A 12766-nucleotide genomic window follows, 5' to 3' on the forward strand; every position below is an offset into this window, starting at 1 on the left:
TGGTGAAGGTGGGTCCCAATATATAAATATCCCAGGTTTGATTTCCCCATTAGAATTTGCATAGCAAACAGATCCATTTGCCCACAGGAATAACAAAGAGAAATCAGAGAATCCATTTGTTCACACAAATAGCAAAGATAAATCAGAGAAAGTAGACATAGGAAAATATACAGCAGACAATATGCAGACATGTGAAGTGAGATAATTCAACTCAACAAGAGATAGTCTCAGATCTCACTAATGGGGAAATTTCTCCTAAGTCTTTGGTGAGAATATACTAAGAATAGAGACATAAGTAAGTGTATATATACTTATACAAATTGCTGTCTTGTCTATCTGTAGGCTTCTTCCCAAATTGTTTCTCCCTCAAGTACCCCGACCGTCTTCCCCTCCCAGTTTTTTTTAATTGCTGTTGTTTTGTTTTGTTTTATTGACTGTGTAAAAGAGGCCATTCTTTGCCTCAAATCTCATCTAGCCTTTATTACTGAATGGGTGTTACCTCAGTCAAACTGAGACTTGTTAAAGACCTTAGCTTAGAAAGGCCATGGTCTTTCACTTTATCTAAGGTCATCTCTAGGCATTCTGATCTATATTCTGTCATTGGACTCAAAAGATTCTGGAGGAGAAAGTGAGGCGGTGACTTTGCACTTCCTCAATTAAATCCAACTCATTTGTATATCATGGCATCACTTCCCTCATATCATAGTTCCCTTGGAGAAGGAAGGACAACTTTAAGGGAGTCTAGAATAGTGTGACTTCTCTTTTAAAGCTGGAAGCCGGAAGACTAGGATTTCTCTCCTTTGTAGCTCTTTTTTTTTTTTTTTTTTTTTTCCATTCCTCACACAGGTATAGAGAATTGAGCAACTGATCTTCCCCAATGAGAAGAATCTTATGCTAATAGTCTTTAAGCCAAGGATTGGATATGTTATAAATTGCATATCAAAAATATTTTTATAGCATGTCAATAGGTATATATGGAGAGATAAAGGAATTTCCTACATATATACAACTATGTGATATATACATATACATGCATGGATAGGCATTGATGCATATGTATATATTTATATGTACAAACCTATAATAAATAAGAGCTAGGTTAAAGTCTCTAGCATTTATTGATTGTTCAATTATGGGCAAATTATTTAACTTCTCTTAGTTTGGGCAGCTCTCCAAGTTTGAGCTACTAAGTGAAACTCAAATCTTCATTCAATCCTGGGAGTTTTCCTCCCAAATTTACTTACCCACCTTGTTTTGCTTCCACTCCGAATTTTTTCTGGTAACCTTAGAATTTGCTTGTTTTTAGGCCTCTATCTACATAAATAGAAGGTATCTAACTCCTTAATATGCCCTTAAGATAACAATGCAAATCAGACAAAGGACAGACTCTTTATAGGAAATGGAAAATAACATTTTATACAATTCTTTCCCCCCTTCTGTTACGACTGACTTCCTTTTACTCTCTTTTTATTCAGTGTATATACTCAATATCTACTCTAATTAACAAAAGATCTACTAATTACATATGAAGAACAGAATAAAATAATATTTTAAAGTAATTTTAACTAAAAGGATCATTTCATGTTCAGTGCACACATAATTCTGAATATCATCTTGTGAACTTGTGCAGTGAACAGAGTATTACTTTGTCTTTTTGACTACGTGAACATTCAGCTCTGTACTTTGGCATTATGATCAGTTACACCTTTTCTGTAGTTTTTTGTGACATTTTGGGGCACAAAGGAAATTAATTTGATGGTGTTGAGTGGAAGATAGATTGGTATGGGGAGAGATTTGAGGCAGTGTTACCAGTTAGAAAACTATTACAGTAGTCTAGGCTAGATGTGATGGGAGACCATCCATGGGATATACCAGAATCAAAGGAGAGAAGGAGACATATAAGAGAGATGCTGTAAAAGTAGATATTTTTTTCAAAAGTAGGACAGTAATACTGGTACAAATTACCTCTTAAAGGTGGTGACAAGGAAAACATTGTGTAAATGTGAATAATTATTGTCCTTCCTATCTCTAATTATAGTAAACTCTTTTTGACTTTGATTTCCAACAGTTACAAAGAAGCATGCTCCTTCCCAAGTAGCACACAAAAATAAAGTTCTGCATTTGCATAGGGGATTTTAACTTTTCAAAACACTAAAAGCACATTTTCTCAGATGATTGTAACATTGACACACAAATAATAAAAGCAGGTATTGTGCTCTTCATTTTGTAGATAAGAATCTATCACTTGGTCAATTGAGTGAGGACTTAACACTCTCTCTCTTCCTCTTTCTCTCACTCTTTTTCCCTGTCTCTCCTCTCTTTGTCTCTCCATCTCACCTCCCCCTTTCTCTCTGTCTCCCCCCTCTCTTCCTCTTTCTCTCTCTTTCAATCTTTCTCTCTCTTCTCTCTTTCTCTTTCCGTCTCACCCCTCTTCTTTCACTATCAGTCTTTCTCATACTCTCCTCTGGCTCTTCCTTTCTTGCTCTCTCTCTCACACACTCTATCATCTACTTATATTTATCTGCTAAAATATGCAGTTACTCAGAAAACTCCCAAATCATTCTGGAGAAATAGGAATTCATGGCACTTAGAACACATCTGTTTCTCATTTTAAACATCACTTTCTCAAAAATCTCTCTAAAGTATAGTTCTTATCATGATACTCTTCAAAAATCCCTTCCTCATTTTCTACTAGATAAAGTTCAAAGTCCTTATTCTGGCATTCAAAGCCTTTCATAATCTTATTTCACCTTTATTTTAAAGCCTAACCCCTTTACATGCTCTCTGATCCTTATAGTTTATTTTCCATCCTTATTATGCCATTTCATGCTTTTGTATATTTGCTTATATAGATTAGGTAATACAGTGGATAGATCATCAGGCTTAGAGTCAGGAAGACATCTTTTTAAGTTCAAATCTGGTCTCTGACACTTATTAGATGTGTGACCTGGGCAACTCATTTAACACTGCCTCAGTTTCCTTATTTATAAAAGTGAGTTGGAGAAGGAACTAGCTTACCACTCAGTATCTTAGCCAAGAAAATTTAAAAGGGGTCGAGTAGTCAGTAATAAAAACAAACGAACAAGAACGATATGCTTATATTGTTCTCTTTGTCTCTAACCCTCCATGCCTTACAGAGGTCATATGACTACCCCTACCCTCTTGAAATCCAAATCATTTTTCAAAGCCCAGCTTAGATGGCTACTTTTTAAGGAGAATTAAACCTTCTATGACTTTTTGTTTTTCTCTTTTTCACATATAGCTGGAATATCTCCTTGGATCTTTTGTAGTAATTTTCTTATACCACTTCTATGAACTAAAATTTTAAAAATATGGTTATTTAAAAGATGTAGATATATACTGCTTTAAATAGCATGCTCTTTAAGGGTATCTAAGATTAGTGGAGAACATTGCAGGCATTTAATAAATGCTGAAATATTTGAATATCTGTGTATAGCTGTAAATATGTCTATTTTCTCATACATAGGAGAAACCTTTGTGTTTATTCATATTTGTATATGTGATTCACTTGTGTGTATGTGTACTTATTTCTTTTGCCCTAGTTTGATGGTTGGGTTGCAAACTCTGTTCTTTGAAGATAATCTCTAATATGGTGATAATAATTCCTTGTGATGACTCTTAATATTGGTGCTTGACTTTCAGAATAAAGAAAAATAAATGTTCTTTCAGGTCGTGAGCAGTTCTTTGGTTCAAGAAATGGAATTGGCTGAAATCAGAAACTAATTCTATCAGTTTCAAAACATGAAATACTAGCTCTGATAATTTTTACTTCTAAGAAATTTTCATAGTGTCAAAAACCCACTTGAATATTATAGATGTGAAAAACCAACCAAAGAAAACTTTGAATTTTCCTGCCATCTACTGGTAGTTTACTTTTTCTGGCATTGCTCAATATGAGTTTGATTGTTAGAAAAAGACATGATTAAAATAAAGGAGTCTGGATTTGATCTTTTACAAAAACATGTAACTATTTTGCTCTTTGGAGTGGAATGAAAAGTTACATGATAAAAAATTTGAAAGTTAATTTTAAAAAGAGAATTTGTGCTGCATGGTGCTGGTTAGACCTGTGGGCATTAATATAAGAATTACAAAATAATGGGATTCAGGATATCTATATCTATTGGTAAAATGCTTTTTTAAACTTTCTTTTTGCCAAAATTGATTGGCCATATTTGGGGATTATGTTATACTAAAAAACACTGAATGCTATCCAGCTTTTATATAAGACCTTTTCTAATTTATCAAAGTGTGTTTAAATAAAGACTTATGTGTTTAGCATAGTACAAGGCACTGTACAGAATAGGTGATAAATATGACATGGTTCCTTTCCTCAAGTGTTTATAGTTGGGAAACCAAGATATAAAATAATAGCAAATAATAACACGCAGTTATTATATACAAAAAAGTATGTAATTAATCACTACAAGTCTATAGTAATTCAAAAGTGATGGAAACAAAAGAAGAGAAGGGGAAACAAAAAATAATAACAGAGATAAGTAGATGAAAACATAAATCTATAACTTTTAATGGATGGTTTATCCAATAAAATGAAAAATAGTGATAGTTTGGGTAAAGAAAAGCAGGTAGGCTCCAAATGACAGAGGATTTTAAATATCAGGCTGAAGAATTTGGCATTATATATTTTTAGTTGGGGGTGATGTAGTTAGAGCTTTGTTTTAGAAATGTGAATTTGACATCTGTGTGGAGGATGAATTATACAAGAACTTCTCCAACATGTCCTCCTTGTTTTTTTTCCCATTCTAGTACCTCACCCTCCCTTTCCCATAATTGTTAGCTTCCTTCAGTGTGTTGTTTTCTCCCATTAAAATATTTGTATTAGCACAGTACCTAGGTACATAGTAGGCACTTATAAAATATTTACTGATTGACTGAATCCAGGAGAATAATATGTCTGGAATAAAATGGTAACTGTTGTAATAAAAGGAAGAGGATTGGGGGTGAGAAACATTGTGGAGATAGAAGCAAGATTTTTATACTAATAGGATATGGGACATAGGATGTGGTAGGAATACTACTGATATGGTAAATGTGAGGGTTCAAGTTGTTGATATGGTTTCCCAGTTATCTAAGGAAAAAAAAGGGTTAGCTGAGAGAAGTCAATGCTCCCAGACTTGAGCAATGTCCCATTGCTCTGTGGTAAAACAATGTTTAGATAATTGGATAAATATATATCCATATATTGGATTTAACATATATTTTAACATGTTTAACATATATTGGATTGCTTGCCATCTTAGGGAGGGGAAAATTTGGAACACAAGGCTTTGCAAAAGTCAATGTTGAAAAATTATCTGTGCATATGCTTTGAAAATATAAAGCTTTAATAAAAAAATAAAGCTAGAAGGGACCCCCAGGGGGGAAAAAAAGAGAAAATGTGCTTGTAGTTCAAGACATTCTTCTGATCAGATACATTTCTGAATGGAGATGAAGGGCACTCAGTTATGTCTCCTGACTAGATGTGTGTGTGTGTGTGTGTGTGTGTGTGTGTGTGTATAAGTTGTGGTTTGAGAGGCAGTCATCTAGACTTATGGAAATGGTAAAGATGTTTATTTAACATAATTAACAAATGCCACCATTTATTTCTTCAGCACATTTTGTCCTAAGAATTTCTTTTGGAAACTTTAGCATATAGCTTGGGAGTAGATCTTGCTTGAATATAATTATTCTAGTTGCTATGTGAGCACCAAGCTCTCAATTTCATATCAAACCACAGAAAATTCAAAATAACACAAAGGACTCACATGAGCTTATAAATAAAAAGTGCAATTGTTTCTTTTCCAGCTGAGGAGTTCCCATTCTCCTAGCATTAGCAACATCTCTTCCTTGGATTTCCTATATTTCACAGAACTCTTCATATCAGTGCAAACCAATGGTGGGGTCAGGCCTGTGAGTAGCCTTTGCACATCAATCTGGATAAGATGGGGAAATCCTATAATTAAACGAGGTCAGCTAGGTGGCACAGTGGATAGAGCACCAGCCCTGAAGTCAGGAGGACTTGAGTTCAAATCTGGTCTCAAACAAGTAACACTTCCTAGCTGTTTGACCCTGAGCAAGTCTAACACTTCCTAGCTGTTTGACCCTGAGCAAGTTACTTAACCCCAATTGCCTCAGCTAAAAAAAAAAAAATAAAAAAAAATAAGCATTCAAACAATAATAAATGAGTAAGTGAATGAAGAGGAAGAATGCTATATAAAAAGAATATTGGCTTTGGAGTCAGACAGCCAAATTCAGATGTTAGTGCTATCCCTTATGTATTTTACTATGTGGCCTTGGATAAATGACATAAATCTTTCTGGCCCTTATTTAATCCATCTTTAAAATATAGTTGGAGTAGATGACCTCCAAAATTACCAACTCAAAAAAAACTGACTTGGGACTTCAGTATCCATCTAGACCCATCAATAAACAAAAGGAGTCCCTACTATAACATAACCAACAAGGCATTATCCCATCCCTAAATCTTTTAAATCTGTGATCTTATGATTTAATTTGTGGCTGCACTCACAATTCCAGACACAGGAAGTTTATAAACAGGGTTTAGTCAATCTGAATCAAGAAAGCTGAAGACACTGCTTGATTTTAGTCTTCTATTATTTTTCTTTCTGCAAGTGAGTAGAGTATAGTCACTACAGAAAACTCAGTCACATTTTCCAGTAGGGATAAGCTTGAGGTACGTATGTATTAGTTTGAGACCTTGGATCCCATAGCACAAAGTTGATTCAGATACAGAATTCCTAATGTCTGGTGCTTTTTTTTTGTTTGGTATCTTATAGATTGAAAAGAATTTACTTTTTACTAGTTAACTTTTTTCTCTTCTGAATTAGGGGTAAAGATAAGGGCAGGATAAGATATGAAGAGAAATTCTCTTCTCTTTAAAAAATCTTTCTTCATGACATCTTCCCAGTGGTTGCCAAATCTTGACCCTATTTGGAGCAAAAAGCTCAGCAATTCCTCTCCTTAGAGGAGGAACATGGGCTCAGATAGAGATACCCCTTTCTCGGTGGGTATTATCTAAGAATTCCTCAACTCTCCAGAAGATTGGGCCTAGGAATGGACCAAGAATTGGGCATTATTCCAGAAATCCCTTTTCCTTTATACAGGAGGCTAGCTTATGTTTACATTTTCTCTGAGCCTTGCAGTTAAGAAACTTTGGTGTTGTGATATGGGAGTCACCTCCTAGTGGCTGCTGAGGATCCAACTCAGACAGCAGAATGGATTCTTTCATGTGAGAGGATAATGATGACACAAGGAGATTGAGAGGCCATTGCATTGTCTGACCTTTCTCCTCTTCCCTCCGCCTCCAATTTATTTCATTCCCAGGCCACAAGCAACACCTGTGTCAGTAAAGGCTGCTTTGCAGCTCCTTCAGATGTTATGATTCCCAGCTGTGGAGGCTCTCGGAGAACTGACCTGTCCCTTCACTTAGGCATGATCCTTAACACTTTGGCTTTGCTTCTTGATGTCACCTCTTGTGTTCTGTTGATGAGAAAACTCATGCAACTATAATATCCTCTATTTGCCTTTCCAAGGCTGCATTAGTGGCTGGTCTAGGAGAGCTGGATATTTATTAGCAAAGCTAAAACAAAAGTTTATCATCTACCCTCAAAGCAAGTGGCATCATGGTCCACAGAGTACTAGATCTGGAGTCAAGACCTAAATTGAAATCCAGCTTGAAACATACTAATTGTGTGATTCTGAACAAATCATAACCTGTCTCAAGTTTCCATAGTTGTAAAATGGGGATAATTTTAGTACCTCCCAAATGAGGAGGATCAAATGAGATACTTTTCAAAATTAGTATTTTTTTCAAATGCATGTAAAAACAAATTTTAATATATATATTTTAAATTTTGAGTTCCAAATTTTTTCCTTCACTCCCTCTTTCCTGACATAGCAAGCAATTTGATATAGGTTATACATATACAATCATGCAAAATATATTAGTCATGTTGTGAAAGAAAACAGCAAAAAAAAAACCCACAAAAAATAAAAAAGTTCAGTTCAAACTTATGCTTTGATCTAATTCAGACTATCACTTCTTTCTCTAGAGATGGATAGCATTTTTCATCATGAGTTCTTTGGAGTTGTCTTGGATCACTGCTGAGAATAACTGCTGTGTATGGTATTCTCTTGGTTCTGTGCTTACTTCATTTTGTATCATTTCATGTAAATCTTCCCAGATTTTTCTGAAATAATGCTGCTCATCATTTCTTATAGCACAACAGTATTCCATTGCATATACCATAAGTTGTTCAGCCATTCCCCAAATGATGAGCATTCCTTGACTTTCCAATTCTTATTCACTATATAAAAAAGCAATTATAATTATTTTTGTATATATAGGTCCTTCCCCTTTTCTCCCCCTCTCCACATATTCATCTCTTTGGGATACAGACTTAGTATTGCTGGGCCAAAGGGTATGCATAATTTTATTGCCCTCTGGGCATAGCTCCAAACTGCTCTCTAGATGAGATAATAATTGCACATTACTTAGTGTAGTGCCTAGCACATAGTAAATGCTATGTAAATGTTAGCAATTATTATTATTATTATTATTACTGTGTATATTTAAAACTAATTTATTGTGTATATATGCTTACTGAGGCTTATGAACACTAAAAGACTTGTACCCATTAGTGCATGCAATCAAACTTTATCGACTATTTAACAATAAAAATATCCACATTTCTAGGAACAAATCATCTCATTTTGCTTGACTGTCCTTAACTCCATTTTGCTTGAGCCAATCAAATCATCTTCATCCTCTCCCCTCCCCAAACACACTTTTCCTTAGACAGATGTGAATGGATCAATAAAAACCAGGCCTCCCAAAAGTCTTCAATCTTTCCAAAAGGTGATAAAGGCATGTCCATACCATTCAGAGGAAGACATGGAAGTCTTAACAGAAGATGGTGAAAAGTCTCAATGGCTCATCTCTAAAAGTTTCATAAAATTAATAAGGCTTTTCTGATCAATTCTTTACATAAGAAAGGGTAGATACTTCAAAGAACAATACCAAGAGTTTTCAGAATTCTTTGAATCTGATTCCCATGGGAAATATAGTATTTCTTCCAATAATGACTATATTTAGGAGACTGTCCCATTTTCCAAGCACCTCTGGGGAACAGATATCAACTTTATACATCTTACTTAAGAAAAACCTTTTAGAATGCAAAAAAGGTACCATTTCATACCCATCAGGGTCGCAATGATGATGGAAAAATGACAAATGCTGGAGATGTGAGAAAATAGGATTCAACTGTTGATAGTTATAAACTATTCCAACCATTCTAAAAGCCACTTTGGAACTAGTCTCAAAAGATTAAACTATGCATATCCTTTGGCTCAGCAATAAAATTACTATATCTATACCCCCAAAAGATTAAAGGACCCAAATATACAAAATTATTTTAGCAGTTCTTTTTGTGGTAGCAAAGAATTGGAAACTCAGGCTGAATAAGTCATATGATAGTGACAGAATGTTATGTTATAAGAAATGATAAAGTGAATAGTTTCAAAAAAAATCTGGGAAAACTTTTATAAACTGATGCAATAAAGTAAGGAGAAACAGAACAATTTACATGGTAACAGGAATATTATAATCAACTGTGAAAGATCAATATAATGATCCACCACAAGGATCATAAGAAAAAATACTATCCACCTACTAAAATGCACTAGGGAAAAGTTTAACAAATAAAATATATGGAAACATAATAAAATGCAAAAAGTTATTTACACAAAAAATTATTTTATTTTTATCATAATCACACACTTTTGAACCAAAAGTATATAAAAAGACCAAAAGATTCTTGGAAATTGGGAATGAGTTAATATCAACTGTAACAAAAACCAGACAAAGCTTGTGGTGGATAATTAATAACCAAAGAAAAAAATCTGAGTTATATTAGCAATCATTCAATTTCCACAGCCACTGTAAAAAGAATGAAGTCTGGTTCATAGAAACAAGTGCTAACTTAAAATATTGACTACAGAAATAAGCACTTCTCAATAGTGATGCTGCCACCAGGAGAGAACTCTTAAGTATACACTTCTGGAAGTGAAAATCATTAATTCTACCAGACTTTGAGAAGATTATAATAACAATGATCACTGTTTTTTTTCTTTCTTTTTTGAATTGGAAATAAGCAATCCTGAGATACAAATGTAGTAGCTTAGTCCTATAGGGTTTTAGAGATAGTTCGATTGATACACTAACAGGCGAATCAATGATGCTCTTTATTTTCTTTTCTGTTAGCTTACCCATACATTATTGGAATAGCAATCAATCTGAGTAAAAAGATTTATTGCCATAATTGTGAGTTACAGATTTCCTATGTATATATCTCCTGTGGGACTCAGAGAATGTACAGTATTGTCAATTTTAAAAATTTTTCTCTAACCCCTCAGTGCTAATGATTTAATAAAGTCAATAAATACTAAATGACTCGATTAATTCTTTAGGCATTTCAAATTCAGAAATACGGTAATAATTAATCAGTTGTACAAATTTCTACTTTAGTCTCATAAATGAATGTCACCTACTATGAGGCTGATAATCTATTCAAAATGTCACTATTAAATGAATATTAACAGTGATTGACAGTCTTGAGTTATTGAACAACTATATGTATACAATATGATTGGTTTCCAGAATATGCAATTTAGAAATCATGCCTAGAAGGCATTGTATAAAGTCATCATTAAAGATAAAAAATTATAATAGAACAAGCAGAAAAAAATAACAGTTATGATTCTTTAGGCATATTACAGCTGTGAGAGCATGTCCTTGAATATTAGCTCATTTCCTTTTCCATTACCAATATCACTATCTGTAAAAATTATTTTATAGGGTTTTTCTGATTATCAAATGAGAAGGCAGGTCAAAACACTTTGTCAACTGTTAAGTACAAGTGTATTATTACTGAGGAACACACCTTTGGAAATAGGGAGTGAGAACAACATAAGTCTAAAATTATAAAGCATAACAATAATAACTGACATGAATATAATAATTTAGAATTTTAATATGTTTTTATATATGGGATCGCATTTGAGCATCACAATTTTGTATTGTAGAGAACAAAGCACTTTATAGGTGAGGAAGATAGGAATAACCTCATAGAGGTTAAGTGCTTGCTGGTGGTTGTTATGTAGCTAAGGAGTGTCACAGGCAAGATGTGAACTGGTCTTCCTGACTCCAAATTCAATAGTTTTCATTATACTGAAACTATGTTAAGATGTCTCCTCATGATGTCAGAGCAACTGAGAGACAATTTTCTTTGATAAAACTAGAGTTTTATCATTTCATATAATCTAATATTGGAAACATAGATCCTACTCACATTGTATTTGGTATTAAATGTTTTTAAAAAAAGTGCTTTTGATCCCCAAAAGTTCAGTAGTTACATCCTTTCTTCTCCTTATTTTTTCACTGAATTTTCTTATAAAAATAATCTAAAATATTATTATCAATAATGCTAATCTGAAGAAACTGTATTTTCTGGTAGAAAATTAACAGCCAATGTAAAATCAGAGGCAATGCCATCGTTAAGCAGAGAGACAGAGAGAGAACACAAACCTGGAAAGTGATTTTTGTAACCCAAACAATGAAATGTCTACAAAATGGGATGACAGAGCAATGGAAATACTCTTTTGTACAAAATAAAAGCAAAGTATTCAATGGATAAATGTACAAATCTAATGAAATGCTTCAAATACAACTACATACATAATAAAGTTTGAAGATTATATTGTAAAATAAACTTTAAAAATTCATGTATATTTTGAACATCTGATAAAGTAAATTGTTTAGCAACAGTTCTATAGCTAAACTTGTAATACAACTTCTCTTGGATCTTCTGGATCATAAAACAACCCATGATATCATTTTATCTTTGGGAGATGAATCTTTCATGCAAACTAATTTTCCCAAGTGAGAAAAAAAATTCCTTATCCTTTAGAAGGATGGAGATGAAACATTCAGTAACTCTTCACTTTAAAGAGTCTGGTTATATTAAATAGCACAATCCCATGAATATGACATTTCTGCATATTTAAAATCATGCTGAATAGTTTTCATATGGAGTTTATAGGTAGAGACAAAGTTCTGAAGAAGAGTGTGCTTGAAAAACAATCACGAAACCCCATATGATCCCAGTTCTAAACGTTTGATCACAAGACTAAAGGGAATCCCTTTGTGTATTTCTGGAATAATGCAGGTAGAATAGAGTCCAAATCTCATGTCTAGAGTTCCCCTACCAGAAAAACTGAAGCCTTCTGCACCAAATATGTACAGAATTCAGGCAGCACAATCATGAGTCCAAAATAATGTTCATTTATTCCTACAATGAATGTAAAAACATTCTAAGTATGAAGCCTTTTGATGTCACAGATTCAGTTTTCTTTATATTTGCTCCATCTTCAAGTTCACTTATAGTTCATCCTATTATAAAACAAAGGACAGATAAGCAAAAAGGAAAATTTTTAATGTAAAAATCAATTAGATTAGTACAAACAACTCAACATTTAATCTTTCAAAATTATTCCCTTGATGTTAACTAGAAATACATCATCAGTTGTGAAATTATGGAATTTCAAACTGTTAATGGAATCATACTTTTCCCTTATTTCAAGGGGATGTATATGATAGAGCGTATTTAAAATGTATTTAACATAGTACATGTATGGTCTTATAATACATTTGGAGACAATTGTAATGAAA

The 12766-nt window shown here is 33.5% G+C and overlaps 1 protein-coding gene across 5 annotated transcripts in view; it reads right to left on the bottom strand.

The window, feature by feature from the left end:
- Nucleotides 1-10939: 10939 nt before the first annotated feature.
- DNAJC10 (DnaJ heat shock protein family (Hsp40) member C10) overlaps nt 10940-12766 on the bottom strand; it is a 37178-nt gene continuing 35351 nt past the window's right edge. For all 5 annotated transcript variants that reach the window (XM_031960358.1, XM_031960359.1, XM_023499324.2 and 2 more), the window contains one exon: nt 10940-12487. In XM_031960358.1, coding sequence (XP_031816218.1) covers nt 12476-12487 — 12 coding nt within the window. In that variant the 3' untranslated portion in view covers nt 10940-12475. The remainder of the gene's footprint in view (nt 12488-12766) is intronic.

This window comes from Sarcophilus harrisii, chromosome 3 (genome assembly GCF_902635505.1).
Source record: "Sarcophilus harrisii chromosome 3, mSarHar1.11, whole genome shotgun sequence".
NCBI lineage: Eukaryota > Metazoa > Chordata > Mammalia > Dasyuromorphia > Dasyuridae > Sarcophilus > Sarcophilus harrisii.